This window comes from Chiloscyllium punctatum, chromosome 8 (genome assembly GCF_047496795.1).
Source record: "Chiloscyllium punctatum isolate Juve2018m chromosome 8, sChiPun1.3, whole genome shotgun sequence".
NCBI classification, from domain to species: domain Eukaryota; kingdom Metazoa; phylum Chordata; class Chondrichthyes; order Orectolobiformes; family Hemiscylliidae; genus Chiloscyllium; species Chiloscyllium punctatum.
Window position 1 is genome coordinate 129,038,242 of NC_092746.1, and position 24,899 is coordinate 129,063,140.

The 24,899-nt window shown below is 44.2% G+C and overlaps 1 protein-coding gene across 2 annotated transcripts in view; it reads right to left on the reverse strand.

Annotated features, from left to right (window-relative positions):
* The window catches only part of oplah (5-oxoprolinase, ATP-hydrolysing), a 58,967-nt gene that overhangs the window by 1,182 nt on the left and 32,886 nt on the right, over positions 1 to 24,899 (reverse strand). For both annotated transcript variants that reach the window (XM_072576483.1, XM_072576484.1), the window contains exons 16-27: positions 23,787 to 23,899; positions 21,425 to 21,576; positions 20,944 to 21,104; positions 18,767 to 18,868; positions 17,087 to 17,261; positions 7,016 to 7,200; positions 5,972 to 6,118; positions 4,073 to 4,207; positions 2,110 to 2,259; positions 1,267 to 1,424; positions 813 to 973; positions 87 to 184 (exon numbers count right to left, since the gene is read on the reverse strand). In XM_072576483.1, coding sequence (XP_072432584.1) covers positions 87 to 184; positions 813 to 973; positions 1,267 to 1,424; positions 2,110 to 2,259; positions 4,073 to 4,207; positions 5,972 to 6,118; positions 7,016 to 7,200; positions 17,087 to 17,261; positions 18,767 to 18,868; positions 20,944 to 21,104; positions 21,425 to 21,576; positions 23,787 to 23,899 — 1,737 coding nt within the window. The remainder of the gene's footprint in view (positions 1 to 86; positions 185 to 812; positions 974 to 1,266; positions 1,425 to 2,109; positions 2,260 to 4,072; positions 4,208 to 5,971; positions 6,119 to 7,015; positions 7,201 to 17,086; positions 17,262 to 18,766; positions 18,869 to 20,943; positions 21,105 to 21,424; positions 21,577 to 23,786; positions 23,900 to 24,899) is intronic.

Sequence of the window (24,899 nt, forward strand, 5' to 3'; positions counted from 1 at the left end):
GTGTGTGAAATGATGCAGAGTTCAGTGTTGTGGAGAGGTGTGAGCAGTTCAGTGAGAGAGAGTTTCTGAACGAGCTGTTCCCTTACCCCAGCACTAACAGTGACAGACGTCTTTGCTCCAAGGTTGATGGTCCTCCCATCCGCCTGGATCAGCAGGTTGAGCCCTCTGGCTCCCGGCTTCCCTCCTGCAGAAAGCATTGAAACCAGGATTAAACATACCGGAGAATGGATGTGGCTCTGTCTGGAAACCACTGCTAATTACTGCTTACCTCCCTACCTCCCAAATTGCCCCTCATCTCCACCTCCCAAAATATCTCTCAACTTCACCATACTCCTTAACCCCACATCATGTCTCAAGAACATGAGAACTTCATGTGGAGGTAGGCCATTCGAGAGACAGTATGTGTTACAGTATTCAAGAGAATGTGTGTGTATGTGTGTGTGTGTTACTGTATTTGAGTGTGTATATCAGTGTGTGCCTGTATGTGTGTGCACATGCGGAGGTGTGTGTGTGTGTGTGTGTGTGGTATATGCCTGTGTGTGTATGTGTGTGTGTGTATATGTACACACGCATCTGTGTGTGGGTGGGTGGGTATATGCCTGTGTGTGTATGCCTGTATGTATGTGTGTGTGGTATATGCCTGTGTGTGTGTCTGTGTGTCTGTCTGTGCGTGTCTATGTGTGCGTGAGTGTGTCTGTGTCTGTGTGTGTGAGGAAGTGTGGGTGTGTGGGTGTGAGGGTGTGGGTGTGATTGCAGGGTCTGCTGTAACGTTCTTCTCCATTAACCCATTTGAACGTTTCTTTACTTCTTACCGTTTAGTCCATAGGGGCAGAACGCTCGTCGCTCTGTTAGCACGGAGAGGACAACTCTCTCTCGGAACAGCAGCTCCCGAATAACCCCGTCACCCCCGGGATGGTGACCTTGGCCCCCTGATCCATGGTTCAGTTCAAATCTCTTCAGGATGACGGGATATCTGGGAATGAATCCAAGAAGGACTAATGGAAATCACAAACCAAAGGCAGAAATGCATGTTCCCAGCAATGTTGGGATTCTGTTACTGGGCCGGTAACCCAGAGAATGATAGTTCAAATCCCTCCACAGCAAATCAGAACTCTGAGTCTGGTTCTGTTATGAACCAATCAAGATTAAAATGCCAACGTCAATAAAAGTGATGAATAAATTACCATAACAAGAATTTACCTCACATTCTGGCCTGGTCTGGGTTGATTCTGAAACAAGTGACAATGTTTGGTTTGGGAACTGTACCTTTTCTCCAGGATTTCAGGGTCTGTGATCCGGGTATTGGTCATGTGCGTATGAACCCCTCCTCGTCCATCCCAGTGAGGACCTGCTCCAGACCCTCCAGCCACTGTCTCATAGTAACCCACTCGCTCATTACCAAAGGTAATGTTGTTCATGCAGCCCTGGGAACAAGAAACAGGGAGGGTGGGACGGAGACAGAGAGAGGCATTGGGAGGAAGAGAAGGAGATGGATGGAATGAGGTAACAAAGGAGAAAGGGAATAAGGCACATTGGGGGAAGAGAGAGGCATTACTTAGACAGACATGGGCTAGAGGTAGAATTGTTGATATACTGACCATGGAGAGGAAGCACTTTCTTCGCAAGCCCTTTAACTCCTTTCTCCCTGAGAACTGTATCTATCTCTTTTTTGAAAACATTCTATACTTTGGCCTCAACCACAGACTCCCACAGGCTCCCCACTCTCTGGGTGAAAACATTTTTCCTCATCTCAGTCCTAACCCTTAGACTGTGACCCAGGTTCTGGATGCCCCAATGAGAATATCCTTCCTGAGTTTACCCTGTCTTGTCCCGTTAGAATTTTACATTTTTCCATGAGTTTCAACCTCGTTCTCCTAAAGTTTAGAGACTGTGGCACTGGTGCCCTGGCTCTAAATGTTCCCCTTTGGCTTGTTTGCCCTCTGTCTCAGAATCCCATTAGCCCCCCCATTCTAGCACAGGGACCTGTGTTTGAACCAGACCAAGATGAGACGATGGTCTCATTGCCTGCCTCACCCTGTGCAAGAATCCTGAGAAAGCAGCTGTTTCTGTTCTGATGCAGTCAGCTCAAACACTCACTCCAACACTCACCTGTGAGGCTGCGCAAACCTCAAATGCTTTAAATATGACATCGACGACTCGCTGTGATGTCAGCACGTTACCGCCCACAACTGCAGCATCTGCTGATGGATCGAGAATGGATCCCTTTGGGATGATGATCTTCACTGGAGCCAGGCAGCCCTGCCATTGACAGCACAGGTCAACAAAGAGCACAGCTTCTACTGAGCAACTAATCGCAGTCAGGGCAGTGACTCCCAATAACTCACACCCCACACCCAGTAACTCAGTGACAGCCGGTAACAGCAGGTACACCCATACGTGATAATCACTGTCAGACTGTCGCCCCCACACTAACCCACACCCAGTAACCCCAGGTACACTCATACCTGATGATCACTGTCATACTGTAACCCCCATACTGTAAGATTAAATTAGATTAGCTTACTTACAGTGTGGAAACAGGCCCTTTGACCCAACAAGTCCACACCGACCCGCCGAAGAGCAGCCCACCCAGACCCATTCCCCTACATTTACCCCTTCACCTAACACTATGGGCAATTTAGCATGGCCAATTCACCTAACCTGCACATTTTTGGACTGTGGGAGGAAACCGGAGCACCAGGAGGAAACCCACGCTGTGACATCATCCACACCCAGTAACAGCTGGTAACCCCAGGTAACCCATACCTGATGATCATCGTCATACTATAAACCCCACACTAACCCACACCCAGTAACAGCCAGTAACCCCAGGTACACCCATACCTGATGATCACTGTCATACTGTAACCCCCACACTGTAACCCACACCCAGTAACAGCTGGTAACCCCAGGTACACCCATACCTGATGATCACTGTCATACTGTAACCCCCACACTGTAACCCACACCCAGTAACAGCTGGTAACCCCAGGTACACTCATACCTGATGATCATCGTCATACTATAAACCCCACACTGTAACCCACACCCTGTAACAGCTGGTAACCCCAGGTAACCCATACCTGATGATCATCGTCATACTATAAACCCCACACTGTAACCCACACCCAGTAACAGCTGGTAACCCCAGGTACACTCATACCTGATGATCATCGTCGTACTATAAACCCCACACTGTAACCCACACCCTGTAACAGCTGGTAACCCCAGGTAACCCATACCTGATGATCATCGTCATACTATAAACCCCACACTGTAACCCACACCCAGTAACAGCTGGTAACCCCAGGTACACTCATACCTGATGATCATCGTTATACTATAAACCCCACACTGTAACCCACACCCAGTAACAGCTGGTAACCCCAGGTACACTCATACCTGATGATCATCGTCATACTATAAACCCCACACTGTAACCCACACCCAGTAACAGCTGGTAACCCCAGGTACACTCATACCTGATGATCATCGTCATACTATAAACCCCACACTAACCCACACCCAGTAAAAGCCAGTAACCCCAGGTACACCCATACCTGATGATCACTGTCATACTGTAACCCCCACACTGTAACCCACACCCTGTAATAGCCGGGTACCCCAGGTACACCCATACCTGATGATCACTGTCATATTGTAGCCCCCATACTAACCCATACCCACACCCAGTAACACCAGGTACACCCATACCTGATAATCACGGTCATACTGTAGCCACACTGTAACATTCAACCAGTAACACACTATCACCCACAATCTATCACCCACCGCCAAACTTGATGACCCACACCAGGTAGCTCACACCAAACCTGATATCCCACACTCAGGAAACCACACTCACCCGTCTCCCTGATAATCCACACCAGGGAGCTCTCACCCAATCCCAGCAATTTACTCTGAGTCCTGAGAAACCACAGCTGATAGCTTTACACCATCCCTGCCCTGGTCACTCCCCTCCCCCCCCCCCCCCCCCCCCCCCCCCCCCGACTTTGCTCCCTCCCTTCCCCCCAACTCTGCTCACTCCCCTCTCATGTCCAGCTACACGTACCTGGTTGAGAGGTATGTCCTGTCCCACCATACACCTGAGGCAGTAGATGAGGGCAGAGAGGGTGATGGCGCGAGGGGCATTGCAATTCCCAAATACCTCATGCCCGGTGCCCGTAAAATCAAATACAGCAGTACCCTGTCAGAGAGGGAGTTGAAGAGAAGGAGACAGCAAGAAATAACAAATAACCTCAGAAGAAGTCAGACTGTTTGGCACACAGACTGCGGAAAGTCCTCAGGTTTCTTTCCAGTCTGAGCCGCAAGGGGGCAAGTCTCTGGACTGTGATAATCAGTGTGGACAAGGTGACTGAGCAAGCAGGTCTTTGTGTGAGTATGTGTGTGTATGCAGTCAGTGTGCAGTACGTGAAAGTTAGTGACAAGGTGAATACATGTGTTATTGTGTCCATGGGATATTTATTTTTAAATACTTGTAGTGATTTAGCCTCGGAGGTCAAGAATTCCAAGTGTTCACTACCCTTTGGGAGAAGAAATTCCTTTGCATCCTTGATTTGGAGATGCCGGTGTTGGACTGGGGTGTACAAAGTTAAAAATCTACCACCTGATGAAGGAGCGTCGCTCCGAAAGCTAGTGTGCTTCCAATTAAACCTGTTGGATTATAACCTTTGCATCCTGGTTTTAACTGAGCATCCCCTTATTTTGTAACTATAACCCTGAGTTTGAGAACCATTCCCCACGCCCCCGCCCCCGCCACTAGTGGAAACATCTCTCAACACCTACCTTGTCAATCTCCCTCAGAATCTTGTACATTTCAATAAGATCATCCTCCCCCCATTCTTCTAAACCCTAAGAATAAAACCCTAACCTTTCAGCTGGTCTTGATAACTGAACCCCTTCACCCCAGGAATCAGTGGAGTGAATCTGTTCGAATTGCCTCCAATGGCAGTAGATCCAAAGCTGTACACTGTACTCCAAGTGCAGCCTGACCAATAACCTGTGCAGCTGTAACAAGACTTCCCTGGTTTTAAACTCCAAACCCCAAGCAACAAAGCCCAAGATTCAATATCCCTTCTTAAGTACTCTCTCCATTTCAAAGATAGTCTGCCTTTTGAGTCTTCCTATCAAAGTGCATATCACAAACAACAGGGGTCCCTGTGGAACCACTGACCACAGATCGCCAGTCAGAAAAACACCCTTCCACTCACTGTCTTCTATGTCTGAGCCAGTTCTGTATCCATCAACAGTGGAAACAGATCCAGCTGAGCTTTCCAAAGGGAATTGGAAAAATACTTGGGATGGAAGAATGAGTTGGAGCTGGGATGAAACAAATAGATTCTTTGGAATTTAGAAGAATTATATACAATTTTAATGAAACATATAAAACTCTTCGGGGGTTTGACAGGGTAGATGTGGAAAGGCTGTTTCCCCATCAGCTGTCTAGGACCAAAGAGCACCATCTCAAAGTAAGGGACTACTTAGTCAAGACAGAGATGAGGAGGAATTTCTTCTCTCCAAGTGAATCTGTGGAGTTGTTTACCACAGAGGACTTGGGAAGCTGGATCACTAAGCATATTCAAGGCCGAGATAAATTGTTAGTTGGGAAGGGAATTAAAGGTTATGGGGAAAAGGCCGGAAAGTGAAGCTGAGGATTATCAGATCAGCCATGATCACACTGAATGCTGGAGTAGATGCAATAGGCCAAAGGGGAGATGCAGACTCTCCCTTTTGGGAGAGTCTGGGACCAGAAGGCATCATCTCAGAGTAAGGGGCCACTTTTGCACCCATGACTAATGGTTTTGTAGATCTTTCAAAGGACCAGCATAGTTTTGACATGAAGGACAGTCTCCCCATAGCACTGACTCTCTGACTGCTCTTCAGGTCAAGGGCACATAGCGACATTATCTCACAGGACAAACTGTAAACTGACAAGACAGACAGATCTCACCTCTGCCTCATTGATTTTCACTTTCAGTCTGATTGGAGTGCCATCATCCATGTAGTCCTCAGCATGGACTTCCAGTTGTCCATCTCTCTGCTGACATCGATGGGCAAACTTCTTCAGCATCTCCTTCACAGCAACCTCTGCATTATTCTGTCGGATGAACAGATGGCCAGTGAGTCAAAGTGTAAAGAAATGTTATTTCCTACAGCACAGATTATGGACCTTGGGACATTGGTCAGTATTTTACAACCACAGAGGCTGTTCTTTGTCATGTGTGGTAACAACTGTATCGCAAGTAATGCAGCTGCCAAACTGTACACAGCAAGATCCCAAAGCAGCAATTCAATGAAAAGCAGCTAATATTTTATTACATGCATATTGACTAGGACATTAGAAAGCCCTGTTTGTTATCGTAACACTAGCTTAGGGAACTTTCATATCCACCTGAGGCATGTGAAACCTCAGTTTAGCAACTCATTCAAGAGTTATTAACACTGCGTGCAGTGCTCCCTCAGTACTGACCTTCCGACAATGCAGCGCTCTCTCAGCACTGTCCCTCCAACAGTGCGGCACTCCCTCAGCACTGAGGCTCCGACAGTGCAGGACTCCCTCAGCACTGATGCTCCGACAGTGCGGGACTCCCTTAGCACTGACGCTCCGACAGTGCGGGACTCCCTCAGTACATACCCTCCAACAGTGCAGCACTCTCTCAGCACTGACCCTCCGACAGTACATCACTCCCTCAGTACAGACCCTCCGACAGTGCAGCACTCCCTCAACAGGGAGGTGGATATTAACCCTTGTGATTAAAGGGATCTAAGGATATGGGGCAGGGCGGAATTATAGTATTTAGGTTGATGGTCAGTAAATGATTACTGGGGCTAGATCAGAATGTGGAGATAAGGTTATTATCTATGGTTTTATTGAATGGCAGAGCAGGCTTGAGGGGCAGAGTAGCCTACTCCTAATTTGTATGTACCCGTGTGCACAAACCAAGTGCATTTCTGGGGCCCAATCTGCAAATGGTCAGGGTTGTTGAAGGCCTACCTGAATGTGGGCCATGTAAGCTTGGACCACGTCCAACCCGTACACATCGATCAGCTCATTGACCAGCTGGATCCCTTTCTGATTAGCTGCTACCTGTGCCCGCAGATCTGACAGATTGTCATGGAGATTGCGTGTCCCGCTACTGCCTGGGATCTGAGCTGGGGCCATGAGAGCCTCAGTAACAGCTGCAAGAGACACAGGGTTCAATAAAGGCAAGCACAGGCAGGTTAGTGAAATGGGCAGCAGTATGTCTGGTAGAGTTCATAGCGGCAATACATGAACTGACTGATTACTCCAGAACAAATGATAAGGAAACACTGCAAATGACAGATGGCACGGTTTTGCAAAATCGTATCAGTCATTTAGGTTTGTAAATGAATGAAGAACAAACATGAAGCAATGATCGCCGTGTTATGAAGTTGAAGGCGTGTATTGTACCTTTTAGAGAGAATGAATGCCTTTCTAAACTTAGAAATTATAAGCATGTGGATATGACTAAATGGCAGTCTCAGAGTGGTAATGGAAAAGTGAAGATATATAACGTTTGGCTGTGAAATGGATACCTGAATTGGTTGCTGTTTTGACAATAATTCAAACTTACCCAGTTTAAATTATACTAAAAACCAATCAAGTTTGAATTTATTGTTTTGCCAACATCGAACCAATGAGATGATCCAATGTTAGGGATATAAAAATGCAAGCGCTTTGAAAATCAGAGAGAGAGAGAGAGCAACTGCCATCTAGAGAGAGCCAAGAAATTAGGAAACACTCTCTATCAAAGGGTCCTTTTCATATGAAGCATACTCACAGTAAAAAGAAAGAAGATGACAGAGGGAAATCTTCCGCCAGAAGAAAGACACTGAAGGCGACAGCTGCTGTGTGGTTTTGAAATTAAGTTGATGTAATTTTAATAAGCGCTTTATTGGAACAGCATATTGTTATAGAGTTGGAGGCAGGTAATAAATAGTTAAGAGAAAAGGGGATTAGAGTTGTGAATAGTTGTTGTTTAATGTTCACTTCTAGGTTAAAAAAAAATTGATATGATTTTCTTTTAATAGAACTTGGGAGTTCTCCGTCAATTATATTTTATGAGGCGAGGTGAGTTTTTCTGGATGTTTGATTTAAGGATTCACTGACCTGTTGCAACAGTTTGGGGGATTGGGTCCATGATTTGGATTTATTTGGACAGGTTTAGACAGATCCAGTCTGAGATTTGGACAGATTTGAACACATTTGGGGTATGAAAGGTCGCAGCAGATTTAAACACTTGCCGAATGGTGTTTTAGATCTTTAAATAAAACTAGGTGAAAAAAAATTGTTTATTTTTGGTTACTTGTGATTGGTTAAATTAAAAGTGAGGGAAATAGCTCTTAAGATTGCTAAAGAGGTTCTGGAGTTTGAAGATGCTTCCCAAATTTGCCAGGAAAGTTTGGAAAGACAGAAGAAGGCCATACTTTTAGAACTAGCAAATAGGTTAGAATTGTGTTCAACCAGGGACAAAAGGAACACTGAAATTGTAGTGGGGTTGGTCAGGCAAGGAGGTGGATCAGAGAAACAAATAAGTGAGGTAGAGTTAAAAAGATTTAAATTGCAATTGAGATAAATGTGAGATGCTGCATTTTGGGAAAGCAAATCTTAGCAGGACTTATACACTTAATGGTAAGGTCCCAGGGAGTGTTGCTGAACAAAGAGACTTTGGAGTGCAGGTTCATAGCTCCTTGAAAGTGGAGTCACAGGTAGATAGGATAGTGAAGAAGGCGTTTGGTATGCTTTCTGATATTGGTCAGAGTATTGAGTACAGGAGCTGGGACATTATGTTGTGGGCTGTACACGACACTGTTGGAATATTGTGTGCAATTCTGGTCTCCTTCCTATCGGAAAGATGTTGTGAAACTTTAAAGGGCTCAGAAAAGATTTACAAGGATGTTGCCAGGGTTGAAGGATTTGAGCTATAGGGAGAGGCTGAACAGGCTGGGGCTGTTTTCCCTGGAACGTCGGAGGCTGAGGGGTGACCTTATAGAGATTTACAAAATTATGAGGGGCATGGATAGGGTAAATAGACAAAATCTTTTCCCTGGGGTGGGGAAGTCCAGAGCTAGAGGTCATAGGTTTAGGGTGAGAGGGCAAAGATATAAAAGAGACCTACGTGGCAACCTTTTCACACAGAGAGTGGTACATGTATGGAATGAGCTGCCAGAGGAAGTGGTGGAGGCTGGTACAATTGCAACATTTGAAAGGCATTTGGATGGTATATGAATAGGAAGGGTTTGGAGGGATATGGGCCAGGTTCTGGCAGGTGGGACTGGATTGGGTTGGGATATCTGGTCGGCATGGGACGGGTTGGACCGAATGGTCTGTTTCCATGCTGTACACCTCTATGACTCGATGACTCAAATGAAATTAGAAGATAAAGAAAGGGAAAGAAGGAACCTTGAGAGGAGAAAGAGTGAGAGAAAGAGAAAGAGAGAGAGAAGAAAGAGAGAGAAGAAAAAAAGAGGGAAAAGAAAGGAAGAGAAGGTTCTTGGCTGATCAAAGAAAGAGAGAAGAAACAGAAAGAGAAAGGGAGAGAGAATTTGAACTTCATAAGTCGTGAATTAGTCAGGAAAGTCAAGTTAACAGGATGGAAATGAAGACAGAAGGTAGTGACGTATACAAATATGTTAAAATATTGCCACCTTTTGATGAGAAAGATGTCAAAGCCTTCTTTATTTCATTTGAAAAATTGGCTAGGCAGATGGAGTGGCCAGAGAACTTGTAGGTAATGGTGGTTCAGACTAAGCTGGTGGCAGAGCTAGTGAGTTATTTACCGCGCTGTCAGGTGAGGGGTCAAGAGATTATGCAGATGTCAAACAGGATATTTTGAATGCTTATGAATTGGTACCAGAAGCATATAGACAGCGGTTCAGAAACATAAAGAAAGAACCAAGTCAGACTTATGTTGAATTCGAAAGAATTAAACATAGTAATTTTATAGATGGTGCGGGCCTTAAAAATACATAAGACCAATGACGCTCGAAGAGAGATTATTCTGCTGGAGGAGTTTAAAAACTCACTTCCAGAAATGAGAAGAATTCATGTGGATGAACAGAAAGTTCAAGAAATGAGAAGAGTGGCTGAGATGGCAGATGAATATGTATTGGTGCCTAAGGCAAAGTTTAGCTTCCAGCAAGAATTTCATCCTGTGGGGGATAGAAATTGGGAGAAGGGAAGATCCTACACTACAAAATAACGAGTAAAGCACACTGGTAATAGTTTACTACAGTTGAAAAGTGAAGTCCAGGAGGGTGAAATCATAGTGCTGGTCATTGGAGAAAGGCGCTTTGGGAAAAGATATGGTAAAAGAGATTAAGCCAGTGGGATTAGTGAAAGTTGTAAAGGACTTCTTTCCCTTCTCCCCCTGTTCTTCCTGAGTAAACATTATGCACAGAGACGAAGCCTTTATAGAGATCAGGCACTAATTCAATACCCAGCCTTTGCCTAGGCTTTGCATTCTTCTGCAGCTCCTTCACTTTTCTTGGGGTTTCCACAGAAGTTCCATAGAACTAGGTGTAAGAGGACTAGTAAGACATTAACATGTTTGTACTCTTTCTGACATGTTACCCAAGAGAGTGTAATTTGTAGAATAGATGGACAGAAATTTAGCGTTCCAAATGTTTTTAAACCCTTTAAAGTTACAATCAATACTAGCGATATAGGATATGGAGCTGCACTGCTACAGGAAGATGATAATGGAATTGAACGGCCAATCGGCTACTTTTCAAAGAAACTCAACACCCACCAGAGAAAATACTCTACCATCAAAAAGGACTTAATGGAGTTTGGTACTGGCCTTACAACATTTTAATGTTTATGTGATGAACAATGTGTCAAAAGACAGTTGTGTACACTGTCCACAATCATCTTACATTCTTGGAAAGATTTAAAGACAAAAATATGAGACTATTTCATCGGAGTCTTATGCTACAGACTTTTATTTTACAAACTGTACATGTTGCGGGTCATAAAAATGTGATAGCAGATACGTTTTTGCAGACTTAAAGGAAAAAAGAGAGATAAGATTGGACAGATTCCAATGTTATATACTTGTGCGCAGAAATTAATATGAACTTTGATTAATGGCCTATGTATTTCATTGTAATGGGATTAAGAATTAGAAAAACATAAAGTCATCTTTTCATTGTGATGGTTCATTTTTTCTTAAGAGGGGAGGTGTTATGAAGTTGAAGGCGTGTACTATGCCTTTAAGAGAGAATGAATGCCTTTCTAAACTTAGAGATTACAAGCATGTGTATATGACTAAATGGCAGTTTCAGAGTGTACTGGAAAATTGAAAATATATAACATTTGGCTGTGAAATGGATGCCTGAGTTGGTTGCTGTTTTGACAATAATTCAAATTTAACCAGTTTAAATTATGCCCCACAGTACTAAAAACCAGTCAAGTTTGAATTTATTGTTTTGCCAACATCGAACCAATGATCTGATGCTAGGGGTATAAAAAAGCAGGCATTTTGAAAATCAGAGAGAGAGAACAACTGCCATCTAGAGAGAACTAAGAAATTAGGAAAACTCTCTATCAAAGGTACCTTTTCATATGAAACATCTTCACAGTAAAAAGGAAGAAGACAACCCAGGGAGATCTGCAGCCAGAAGAAGAAAGACACTGAAGGTGACAGCCGCTATGTGGTTTTGAAATTAAGTTGATGTAATTTTAGTAAGTGCTTTATTAGAACAGCATATTGTTATAGAATTGGAGGCAGGTAATAAGCAGTTCAGGGAAACGGAGGCTTAGAGTTGTGAATGGATTTTGTTTAACGTGCACTTTTAGACTTAAAGAAGAAATTGATATTATTTTCTTTAAATAATAGAATTTGGGAGTTCTCTGTCACTCATACTTTAACAGATTACAAGGAGAGGTGAGCTTTTCTGGTTGTTTGGTTTAATTAACAGAAAGGTTGTAACAACAGTCTCCACAATGTTCCCCCATTGACATTTGATCCACTGTGCCCACCCCATTTCTAAGAACCAGGTCCAACAATATATCCTGTCTTGTTTTTTTTGGCTAAATACTGCTGTAAGAAACTCTCCTGAACACAATCCAGAAAGGTTTGCTTCTTGCAGTCCCTTATACTGTCACTGTCCCAGTTTATACATGAGGGAGCTGAAGACTACATTTCAATACAATGTTGGTCAATGGATAGGTTTCAAAATAGGGGAAGGTTGTAGCAGAGGTCAGGGGTCAGTATTGGGACCCCTGCTTTTCCTCATAGATATTAATGAGGGTTAATTCCAAGTTTGCAGATGACACTAAACTTGGAAGAATTGTAATCTGTGCGTGGGACTCGAAAAGGACACTGACATGTGTTACGACACGGTGGTAAGCCCTTCTGCTAATTAACAAACGCACAGAAAAGCGTAACTCGCCTCATAATCTGTTAAAGTATGAGTGAGAGAACTACCTAAATTCCATTATTTAAAGAAAAAAATCAATTTTATTCTTTAACACTAGAATGAAAATTAAACAACAACTACTTACAACTCTAAGCTTCCTTCTCTTAAAGGTTTGTTATTCATCTCCCACTCTCTAACAATATACTGATACAATAAAGCCCCTATTAAATTTACAGCAACTTGATGTTTTCCAAACCAGACAGTGGCTGTCATCGCCAGTATCGATCTTCCTCTGTTTGTAGATCTCCCTGGGTCGTCTTCGGTCTTCTATTGCAAAGATGTTTCATGTGAAACAGGGACCTTTGACAGAGAGTGTGGTGAATAGCAGTCTTTCAATGGCAGTTGATGCTCTTTCTGGCTAACTGTTCAAATGCCTGCTTTTTTTATACCCCAAACATCGTATCGTCTCATTAGTTCAATGGTGTGAAAACAGTAAAATTCAAATTTAATTGGGTTTTAGTATCGTGAGGCAGAATTTAAACTGATTGGTTAAATTCGAATTGCTGTGGAAAAACTGAGGTATCTAGGTTACAATAAAATGCTATATCTTTCAATTTTCCAGCACACTCTGTTACTGCGAGTCAGTCACATGACAGGCGCTTGCCAGCTTTCAGTTTTCACTCTCTCTTAAAGGTACAGTATATGCCTTCAACTTTGCAACACGCGTTGGTGGTGGAGGCAGAGAGAAGGCAAATGGGGTTCAATGTAGAGAAGTGTGAGGTGATGCACTTTGGTTGGAAGAACATTGGAAGACAATATAGAGAGTGCAAATTCTAAAAGAGGTGCAGGAGCAGAGGGTCTTGGGGGTATATGTCACAGATCATTGAAGGTAGCAGGACAGGGGGAGAGAGCAGTTAATAAAGCTGAGAGTATCCTGAGCTTTATTAATAAGGGCAGAGATTACAATTGCAGGGAGATGATGAGAACTTGTACAAGACATTTCTTCATCCTCAGCTGGAGTACTGTGTACAGGTGTTGGCCCCACATTATAGGAAAGATGTGAATGCATTGGAAAGAGTGCAGAAAGTGATTTTTGGGATGGGTTCCTGGAATGAGAAACTTCAGGGATGAGGGTAGATTGAAGATGTTGAGACTGTTCTCCCTGAAGAGAAGGCAGCTGAGAGGGATGGGGCTCAGGAAGGGGCTAGACAGAGTAGATATGGAGTGGCTTTTCACATTTGTAGAAGTGAAAAAAAAAGGAAATAGCCTTAATGTGACGTCTAAATGAAGCAAGGAGTGATAGAGACAAAAACCTTTTCACTCGGCAAGTAGTTAGGGTCTGGATCGCACTGCCTGGAAATGTAGGGGAGGCAGCTTCAACTGAAGCATTCAAGAGGAGCATTGGATGATTATTTGGATGGAAATGGTGTTCAGGATATGGCAGGAAATGACACTGGGTAAAAGAACCAGTGCAGGCAGAATGGGCCAAATAACCTTATGCTGCATCATAGCAAATCTATGACTCCAAGGGGAGGCTGTAGCATAATGGTATCATCACTGGACTAGGAAGCCATGCGAACGTTCTGGGGACATGAGTTTGGATCTCATCATGGCGGGCGGTGAAACTTCAATTCATTAAAGTCTGGAATAAAAAATCTGATACAACCATTAAATCATTCTTGATTGCTGTAAAAACACATAGGCTTCACTAATGTCCTTTAGGGAAGGGCATGTGTTACATGTGGCCTACATGTGACTCCAGACCCACAGCGCAGCAGCTGACTCTCAACAGCCCTCTGAAATGCCCTAGCAACACACTCAGTTGAAAGGACAGGCAATAAATGCTGGCTCACCCAGTGACACCCACATCCCATCAACAAAAAGAATAATAAAAACAATGCAATCCTATTTGTTACTATTATTGAACTGTACAGAATGCATGGGAACACCACACTTTGCAAGTTCCGCTCCAAGCCACTCACCATCCTGACTTGGAAATATATCCCCATTACTTCACTGTCACTGGCTCACAATTCTGGAATTCCCTCACTAACAACGATGTGGATCTACCTATAGCACATGGACAACAGTGGTTCAAGAAGGCAGCTCACAACTGCCTTCTCAAGAGCAATAAATGCTGGCCCAGCCAGCAATTCCCACATGGAAGGAACAAATAATTAAAAATGAAATTCTGGGAGCCTTATTTCGGGAAAGATGAAAAGGCATTAGAGGATTTCTACCAGAATGCTCCAGGGAAGAGGAATTTCTATCACGAGTGAAAAATGGAAAAGTTAGGACTGTTCCCCTTGGAGCAGAAAAGGTTAAGAAAAAAAACATAGAAACATGAAAAATAGGAGCAATTGTAGACCATTCGGCCCTTCAAGCTGGGACCACCATTCAATATGATCACGGCTGATCGTGCAATCTCAGTATCCCACTCCCACCCTCTCCACATACCCCTCGATCTCTTTAGCCCCAAGGGCCACATCCAGCTCCCTCTTGAATATATCTAACAAACTGGCCCAACAGTTTCCTGTGGGAGAGAACTGCACAACTTCACAGCTCCGAGTGAAGAAATTCTTCCTCATCTCAGTCCTGAATGGCCTACCTCCTATTCTTAAACTGCGACCCTTACTTCTGGACTTCCCCAGCATCGGAAAGATTCTTCCCACACCTAGCCTGTCTATTCCCATCAGGATTTTACACATTTCTATGAGATCCCCCCCCCTCATTCTTCTAAATTCAAGTGAGTGTGACATAGCAAATGTTTATGAGATGATGAGAAATTCTGAAACAGTGAAAAATGAGAATTTATTCTTTCTACTGAGTGGGTCCATAACATAAGGTCAAATCTTCAAGTTCACTGGCAATATACCCCAGAGGGAAGGCGAGGCAAAATATTTTCATTAAGATTGCTCAAATCTGGTATTCACATCCTGGAAAGGTGATGATGCTGATTTCACCATCATTTTAAAAGGCGAGCCAACTGGTTCTTGAGAATCAGGGACTTCAGGTTCAGACAAAAATCAACGATGTGAGTCGAAGTACAGTTGCTTTTTTAAGAGTAGAAAGAATAATAACCTGCTAACTATAAATTTCTGTTTATCTGGAAAGGCCTATGTTCCTTTGACTGCAAAAGATTAAAGGTGATCTGATCAGAGGATTCAGGTAATAAAACAATTCAATCGCGTAGTGAAGGAATACATTAATATTATTTGGGAACTTATGTTTGAGAAGGAAATGGTTTTCCTTTTCAGTTCTGTAAAAATGACTTGTCCTTTTAAATGGGTCGGAGACTCATTTTTTTTCAGCATTGGGTCAAAACAGCATGCCCAGGAAGACATGTGACTTAAGCTAACTAGCCGGACAAGCTACTTGACCAGATAATGCTGAAGCGCTTACTCAGTTACGATTTGTGACCCAGAGGGAAACAAATGGAGAGGGTGGAGGGCAGAAGCTGCTTCAGTTCAGAAGAAAAGGTTCATTCCAACAGATGGGCCACAGAGCAGCTCGGAGGTTTTGTTAGAATTCAGCGAGGAAACATTAAAGAGTTAGCGTGGGTCTGTCTGTCCTGGGAAAGAAATGGTAAGATAGAGAATCAGAACTGGTGAATGTGCATAAATTCGATGATAGACATTGCTTGCGGATTTATCAGCCGATTAATAAATTTTAAAGTAAAGGAAAAGCATGATACTTCACTGGGGTTGAGTGTCTGTAAAGAATATTGCTGGGAAAATGGGTTTCATATTATACATCTTTTGTATTTTTTTGCTTTCTTTTTGTTATGTTATTTTTAATGTACATTGGCAGCCTCATATGAATAGGTTCAATGTCTGACGACCACAGTAACCAAATTGCAAAAGAAAAATAAATTTTATGATTTATAAGCAAGGTTTCACTCTGGGATCTGACTTATCCAACATTAATATCAGCTGGGATTAAAACAACAGCATTAAGCAGAAACTAGTTCTGTCGGTGGGATTACAGAGTGTCATCTTAGAATCAAGGAAGGCCATTCACAGGTTATTCAGGAAGCAGAGGGCAGTGGAAATCTGGAAATCTCTCCCCTGAGAAAGTCAGTGGGGGTTAATTGGAACTTTCAAGACAGAGATAGATCAACTTCTGAAATAAAAATCAAAGCGCTGGAGAAACTCAGCAGGTCTGTCCCAAATCTGTAGAGAGACAGAGAGATACAGAGTTAATGTTTCAGGTTAGCATAAGAACTGCTAGATTTTGGTTGGGTAAAAGGATGAAGACATTTAAACACTATCTGGGTAAATGGGTCTAATTGAATTGAAGAACAGGTTTGAGGGGCTGAATGGCCTCCTCCTGCTCCTCACTGCAACTTATCACAGAAATTGCCACTTTTCGGGTCAGTAGTTTTGTCTGTAGGGCACAAATGTAATTTACCAAAACAGAAAAAGCAGCAGACAATCTTTTGATGAATTAATTCTCAAATTTGAGGGCTCCTATTAGACATCCACACACACTGAAGGGGTCAGGGCAATAGGAGGAAAGGAAATGGCGGAGGAGTCACTCAATTCAGACTGAAGCTGGATGATTTGGTTCACTCCCACCCCTACCCTCCTATATCACTGAGGGGTGATTGCTCAATTGAGTGGGGCCGAGCTGAATGAGAACATTAATAGAGCAGTGCGAGAGATTCTATGCCCCTACTCACCCTCCTCCTGGAAGACTCCATCCTTCACCAGCTTGAACGAAATGAAGACAGCTCCTTCCTCTTGCAACAACTTGGAGTGAGGTGGCATGGAGCCAGGGGTGATGCCGCCAATGTCAGCGTGGTGCCCTCGGCTCGCTACAAAAAACACTGCGTGAGAAACGCCTTTTCGAAAAACCTGCCCGAGATAATAATCAAGAGGAATATCCAAGTTAAACAAAGAAATACTAGCCTGCACTTTCATAGCACCTCCCACAACCTCAGGATGTTGTCCTGGTTCTCTTTACAGCCAAAGCAGCACTCCTGAAGTGTTGTCATGGATGTAATGTAGAAAATGCAACAGCCATATCTTTGCACAGCAGAACCCCAAGTATCAACATTATGACAACAAGATGATAGTACAACTGCAGCAAAGGAGGGTTTTGACCATCTGCAAGAGCAACTTTCTGCCCCATTCTCTGCAGGCCTGTAAATTGTCTGTGCAGCTTAGAGCCAGTTTCCTTTTCGAAAGTCATGATCAAATTGGCTCCCACTATGCTCCCAGACAGTACAATCTGGATCCTAAATACTCAGTGTATAAAAATATTCTCCTGGTCGTCTCTGGTGTCTTTGCCAATCACGGTAAATGAATGGCCATTGATTGCTAACCCTTCCATCTATAAGGACTGTTTCTCCCTTCTGGTTGTGAAGGCCTCTGTCAAACCTCAGGGTTTGATGGGGACAGTGTAGAGGGAGCTTTACTCTGTATCTAACTTCATGCTGTCCCTGTCCTGGGAGTGTTTGATGGAGGACAGTGTACAGGGAGCTTTACTCTGTATCTAACCCTGTGCTGTCCCTGTCCTGGGAGTGTTTGATGGGGACAGTGTAGAGGAAGCTTTACTCTGTATCTAATCTTGTGCTGTCCCTGTCCTGGGAGTGTTTGATGGGGACAGTGTAGAGGAAGCTTTACTCTGTATCTAATCCCGTGCTCTACCTGTCCTGGGGAATGTTTGATGGGAACAGAGGCAAACGTGAGGACTGCAGATGCTGTAAACCAGGGTCTAGATTAGAGTGGTGCTGGAAAAGCATAACAGGTCAGACATGCTCCTCGGATGCTGCCTGACCTGCTGTGCTTTTCCAGCACCACTCTACTCTAGACTTTAATGGGAACAGAATCAAGGCAGCTTTACTTTCAGTTTAAATAAGTAGAGTGAGCTTTATTAAGTATTTAACACCCATGCTGTTCTTCTCCTGGGAGTGTTTGATAAGATTGAGTATCCATCGGGGAACATATCCAAATTTCACATAGACCTCTACCACTTGAATAAATGCAGACCCTGTCCAATGAGTCCTTTGCACCTTTGTTTTTTGAGTTGGAATGCAAGGAATGCAGGCCTTGCTGACCAAATCACCATTTATTGCCCATCCCTAATAGCCCCTTGAGAAGGTGGGGGTGAGCTGCCTTCTTGAACCGCTGCAGTCCGTGTGCTGTGGGTTGACCCACAAAGACCCGTAAGGAGGGAATTCCAGGATTGTGGCCCATTGACAGTGAAGGAACGGTGATATACTTCCAAGTCAGGATGGTGAGTGGCTTGGAGGGGAATTTTCAGGGGTGGGGGGTGGGGGGGTGGTGTTCCCATGTATCTCCTGCCCTTGTCCTTCTAGATGGTTGGGCCTAGTATCGGAGACAGTTGTAGATCTTACCGGAGTGATGACTGTCAGGTCCGGAAGATGGCTGCCGCCTGCACTGGGATGGTTGCTCAGGATGACATCACCTTCTTTCAGGTCATCACCTAAATGATTAATCTGTCAGGGGGAGAAAAGGTTCACAAAGACGTCAGATGGAGTCCAGACATTTTGCCAACCTCAGAACCCTTTCATCTTCCTCCCTTGCTGCCCAGCCAACCAGCTTAAAAACAGTGAGACTTCATGAGCAAGCCCACTCATTGGGTAACACAAGTGGGCTGATAGGCTGCAGTGGGCTTCACAGCTGAGAATGGTCCTGTGCTTGTGCTGATTACAAAACAGCACAGGACGAGGTAAAGCAGGTGGGGACGAGGTTTACAAGAAATAACTGTTGGCTAGTCTAGAAAAAAACACATTTAAAAAGCACATGTCTTTTTGAATAGAGACACAGATTCCAAAAACAAGGTTATGGTAAACCATTTTATATCATCTTTTAGGCTGGAGTACTGTGTCACATTCTAGTCACTGTACTTTAGGAAGGGTATCCATTTCTTGGAGAGAATTCAAATGGTTCCAGGGATGATGGAGCTCATGGACTGATGGGTAAAGAATAAATCTCACTGAGCAGAATAAAAACTGAAGTGATACAGTCAGTGGATGCAGAATCTTTAAATGTTTTTAAGGCAGAGGTTGATACTCTTGATTCCCAAGAGAATGAAAGATTGTCAGGGTTGTGCAGGAATGTAGGGGTGAGGTTTAAAGCAGATCAGCCACAATCTTATTTTTGATTTGATTTATTATTGTCACATGTATTTGGGTGCAGTGAAGTTTTGTTTTCCGTACAGTATAGGCAGATCATACCATACAAAGTGCATGAAGGTAGTAGAACATAGTGAGGAATACAATTTTACGGCTGCAAAGAAAGTGCACAGAGAGTAAGATCAGCATTAAATTTAAAATTTGAGAGGCCCATTCAGAAGCCTAATAACAGCGGGGAAGAAGCTCTCCTTGAATCTGTTGATACATGTGTTTAAACGTTTGTATCTTCTGCCTTGACGGAAGAAGTTGGAAGAGATTATAAGCGGGGTGGGAGGAGTCTTTGACGATGTTGGCTGCCTTTCCAAGGCAGGTAGAAATGTGGATGGAGTGAACAGATGGAAGGGTGGTTTGTGTGATGCTCTGGGCTGTGTCCACAACTCTCAGTAGTTTCCTGCACTCCTGAGCAGAGCAGTTGCTGCACCAAGTTATGATGGAGCCGGATAGAATGCTTTATGCAGTGCCTCTATGAAAATTGGTAAGAGACACTATGGACATGCTTCTTGGATGGTGGGTCAAATGGTCCATTTTTTGTTCCTTGTTCTTATGTTAATTTATTTCATGCAGGAAAAGGTCATGAGGGAGTACACAGAAACTGTTAGCAGTGGGAGGAGGGCACAGATTTCAAATGGTTGACAAAAAGAACCAGACATAAAATAAGAAAACATCTATTCATGCAATGAGTCTGTTGAAAGCTGGAACACACTGCCTGAAAGGGCAGTGGAGGTAGATTCAATAATTACTTTTAAAAGGAATTTAAATAAACGTTTGAAAGGGATTTTTAAAAACTGGTCTATGGGGAAAAATTGGGAGGAGTAGGACTAACAGTACGGACTCTCAGAGCTTGTGCAGACTCAAAAGGATGAATGGTCTGTATCATTCTACATGATTTTAGAACATTTTACAAAAGGGAAGTGTGAATCTCTGGGATGTGCAATAGAACAATCCCTGGCCAGACTGGTAGGGAATAATCTGAAGTTATATCAGACTTGGTGCAGTAACGTGGCTTCTCTCTCCACAAATGCTGCTGGACCTGCTGAGTTGTTCCATCGATTTCTATTGTTATTTCAAATTTCTAGCACCCGCTAGAACCTAACAGCAGAAGTGACCATTTGGCCCCTTGAGCCTGCACCATGATTCAAAAAGACCATGTTTGATCTGGTTCTGGTGACTGCTACAACCTCCTTGTTTATTCCATGCCCCCTCCACTCCTTTGTCTATCAAAATGGAATTGGATTTTCCATTAAGTGCAGAGATTAGACGTCCCAAGTCCCACAGTTTCTACTGGAATACCACTACTACAGAGGAGCTATGACTATGGTAAAGTCACTGCCCCTGTCCTGCCCCCACTGAGGCTCCTTGTTGAATTCTGACCTTACCTGGAACTGCACGGTCTTCTGCATGGCTCCCAGGTGCACAGGGATGTGGGGTGCGTTCGACACCAGGCCCCCTGTGGGGCCAAACAGAGCGCAAGAGAAGTCCAGTCGTTCCTTGATATTGGTGGAGATGGCTGTTCTCTGTAGGATACGACCCATCTGCTCTGTAAGGAGAGAGCCCAGTGAGGATTAACCAGTCAATCCCGGGGACAAATCAGTCACATATGACTGCAGAAGGGTAAATGAACCATCTCCTGAATGAGCTCCTGCTATGAATATAATTGCTACCTATATGTCTTGTACACTCTCTGGAAGGATTGTGTTTTATTCTCACTGACTAGGCTGAGATATCAGGTTACTGCTGTTTATTCCACATTCTCAAATCGATAAACCATCACATCCTCACTGAAGGAAGATGGAGATATATGGCATTATCTTACATGAATCCAACCATCTAGTCCCTCTCTATTCCTGTCAGTTGTACCTGCGATGCTCATGAAGCGATGTGAAAAGATGGAGAGCTGGATTGTGTCCAGTTTGGGTCCGACAATCTGTGGCTTCCCACTGCCGATGGTGATCTGGATATCACCGAGCTGGGTAACACCAGCGATACAGTCTGCTTCAACCAGGATGGTGCTGCAAAGTGGAAAGGAAGAGAACTGATAGACTGTAGATGGTGACATCTTGCAAAATGTCCAGATTACAGAGGAGGAAGTGCTGGATGTCTTGAAATGGGTAAAGGTGAATAAACCCCCAGAACCTAATCGGGTGTACCCGAGAACTCTGTGGGAAGCTAGAGAAGTAATTGCTGGGCCTCTTGCTGAGACATTTGTATCATCGATAGTCACAGGTGAGGTACCAGAAGACTGGAGGTTGGCAAATGTGGTGCCACTGTTTAAGAAGGGCGGTAAAGACAAGCCAGGGAACAATAGACTGGTGAGCCTGACCTCGGTGGTGGGCAAGTTGTTGGAGGGAATCCTGAGGGACAGGATGTACATGTATTTGGAAAGGCAAGGACTGATTAGGGATCGTCAACATGGCTTTGTATGTGGGATATCAGGTCTCACAAACTTGATTGAGTTTTTTGAAGAAGTAACAAAGAGGATTGATGAGGGAAGAGCAGTAGATGTGATCTATATGGACTTTAGTAAGGCTTTCGACAAGGTTCCCCATGGGGATTAGCAAGGTTAGATCTCATGGAATACAGGGAGAACTAGCCATTTGGATACAGAACTGGCTCAAAAGTAGAAGACAGAGGGTGGTGGTGGAGGGTTGTTTTTCAGACTGGAGGCCTGTGACCAGTGGAGTGCCACAAGGATCAGTGCTGGGCCCTCTACTTTTTGTCATTTACATAAATGATTTGGATGCGAGTATAAGAGTTACAGTTAGTAAGTTTGCAGATGACACCAAAATTGGAGCTGTAGTGGACAGCAAAGAGGGTCACCTCAGATTACAACAGGATCTGGACCAGATGGGCCAATGGGCTGAGAAGTGGCAGATGGAGTTTAATTCAGATAAATGCGAGGTGCTGCATTTTGGGAAAGCAAATCTTAGCAGGACGTATCCACTTAATGGTAAGGTCCTAGGGAGTGTTGCTGAACAAAGAGACCTTGGAGTGCAGGTTCATAGCTGCTTGAAAGTGGAGTCACAGGCAGATAGGATAGTGAAGAAGGCATTTGGTATGCTTTCCTTTATTGGTCAGAGTATTGAGTACAGGAGTTGGGAGGTCATGTTGCAGCTGTACAGGACATTGGTTAGGCCACTGTTGGAATATTGCGTGCAATTCTGGTCTCCTTCCTATCGGAAAGATGTTGTGAAACTTGAAAGGGTTCAGAAAAGATTTACAAGGATGTTGCCAGGGTTGGAGGATCTGAGCTACAGGGAGAGGTTGAACAGGCTGGGGCTGTTTTCTCTGGAGCGTCGGAGGCTGAGGGGTGACCTTATAGAGGTTTACAAAATTATGAGGGGCATGGATAGGATACATAGACAAAGTCTTTTCCCTGGGGTTGGGGGAATCCAGAACTAGAGGTCATAGTTTTAGGATGAGAGGGGAAAGATATAAAAGAGATCTAAGTGACAACTTTTTCACGCAGAGGGTGGTACGTGTATGGAATGAGCTGCCAGGGGATGTGGTGGAGGCTGGTACAATTGCAACATTTAAGAGGCATTTGGATGGGTATATGAATAGGAAGGGTTTGGAGGGATATGGGCCGGGTGCTGGCAGGTGGGACTAGATTTGGTTGGGATATCTGGTCGGCATGGACGGAAGGGTCTGTTTCTATGCTGTACATCTCTATGACTCTATAACACCTTGCATTTACCTAGCACCGTTAACTCCATAAAACATCACTGAGCACTTCATTGGAACTTTGTCACATAAAGTCTGAGCCATGTGAGGAGATACTCAGGGCAACTGTTTTCATGGCCCTGGGTGCTGAAGGCACGGCCATTGATGCTGGAGCAAACAAACAGGTTACAACTCGAACACTGCAGATAATCCGAAGGGTTATATAATCAGAAGAGGTGTGTATGGTTGTGAGGCCTAACTGTAATGTCACTGGACTAGAACCACTCCTGGGGCTAGTGCTCTAGGAACATGGTTTCACATCCTATTACAGCAACAGTGGAATTTCAATTCAATGTCAAAAAAAGATTGGAGATGAAAGTTAGTCTCAGTGTTGGTGAGCGTGAGATAATTTTGATTATCACAAAACTCCATCTGGTTCACTTATGTGCTCTGGGGAAGGACACATTCACACACACACACACACACACACACACACACACACACACACACACACACACACACACACACACACACACACACACAGACACACACACCCTACCTGTTTTTATCAATGATGATTGCAGGTCCAGGAATTGTGTGATCACATGACAGATCCTCCAGGAGGTATACAGCGGTGTCGAGATAACCCTCATCAAAGTAACACTTTACCACCTGCCGACCAAAAAGGAAAGGGGGAGCTTGACCTGCAAGAGTGGTGACTATGGTTTCAAACCCACAATACAGGACTGCATATTGAAATCTCTTCAGGACCCTGACACCAACAGATGAAGAAGGAACACTGCATGTGGGGCTCTATCCACCAACAGCACACTGTGGTGTAGACTTCAGTGAAGCTACAGAAATTGTCATCCCTGGTAAGGGTACAAGTTTCACACATTGCAGTGGATCTGTGGCTGTCTGTGATACTTGGGCCCAGTCACAATCACATATTAGTCTCCAGCTCCTATATCAGATTTAGATCACATCCTATTATTACTGCTTATGCTGTTTGACATGCAAGTAGTCCTGTTTGGTGGCTTCACTACGTTGACACCTCATCTTCAGGCATTCCTAATTCTGCTCCTGGCATACCCTCCTGCACTCTCCATTGAACCAGGGTCGATCCCCTGGCTTGATGGTAATGGTTGAGTGGGCCATAAGGTTACAGATTGTACTGGAGTACAATTCTGCTGCTGTTGATGGCCCACAGTGGGTCATGGGTGCTCAGTCTTGAGTTGCTAGATCTGTTCAAAGTCTGTCCCATTTAGTATGGTTATGGTGCCACACAATACGATGGAGGGTGAAGAGAGGACTTTCTCTTCACAAGGTCTGTGCAGTGGTTACTCTTACCGATACAGTCATAGACAGATCGTTGCTCCTGATGCTCTCCTCTACATGGAGGAGCCTGGGCACCTACTTGCAGAGCGCTTCAGAGAACATTTCCAAGACACCTGCACCAATCAACCCCACCGCCCCATGGCCAAACACTTCAACTCCCCTCCCACTCTGCTGAGGACACGCAGGTCCTGGGCCTCCTCCACTGCCACTCCCTTACCACCCGACGCCTGGAGGAAAAACGCCTCATCTTTCGCCTTGGGACCCTCCAACCGTATGGCATCAATATGGATTTCACCAGTTTCCTCATTTTCCCTTCCCCTTCCCCCACCTTATC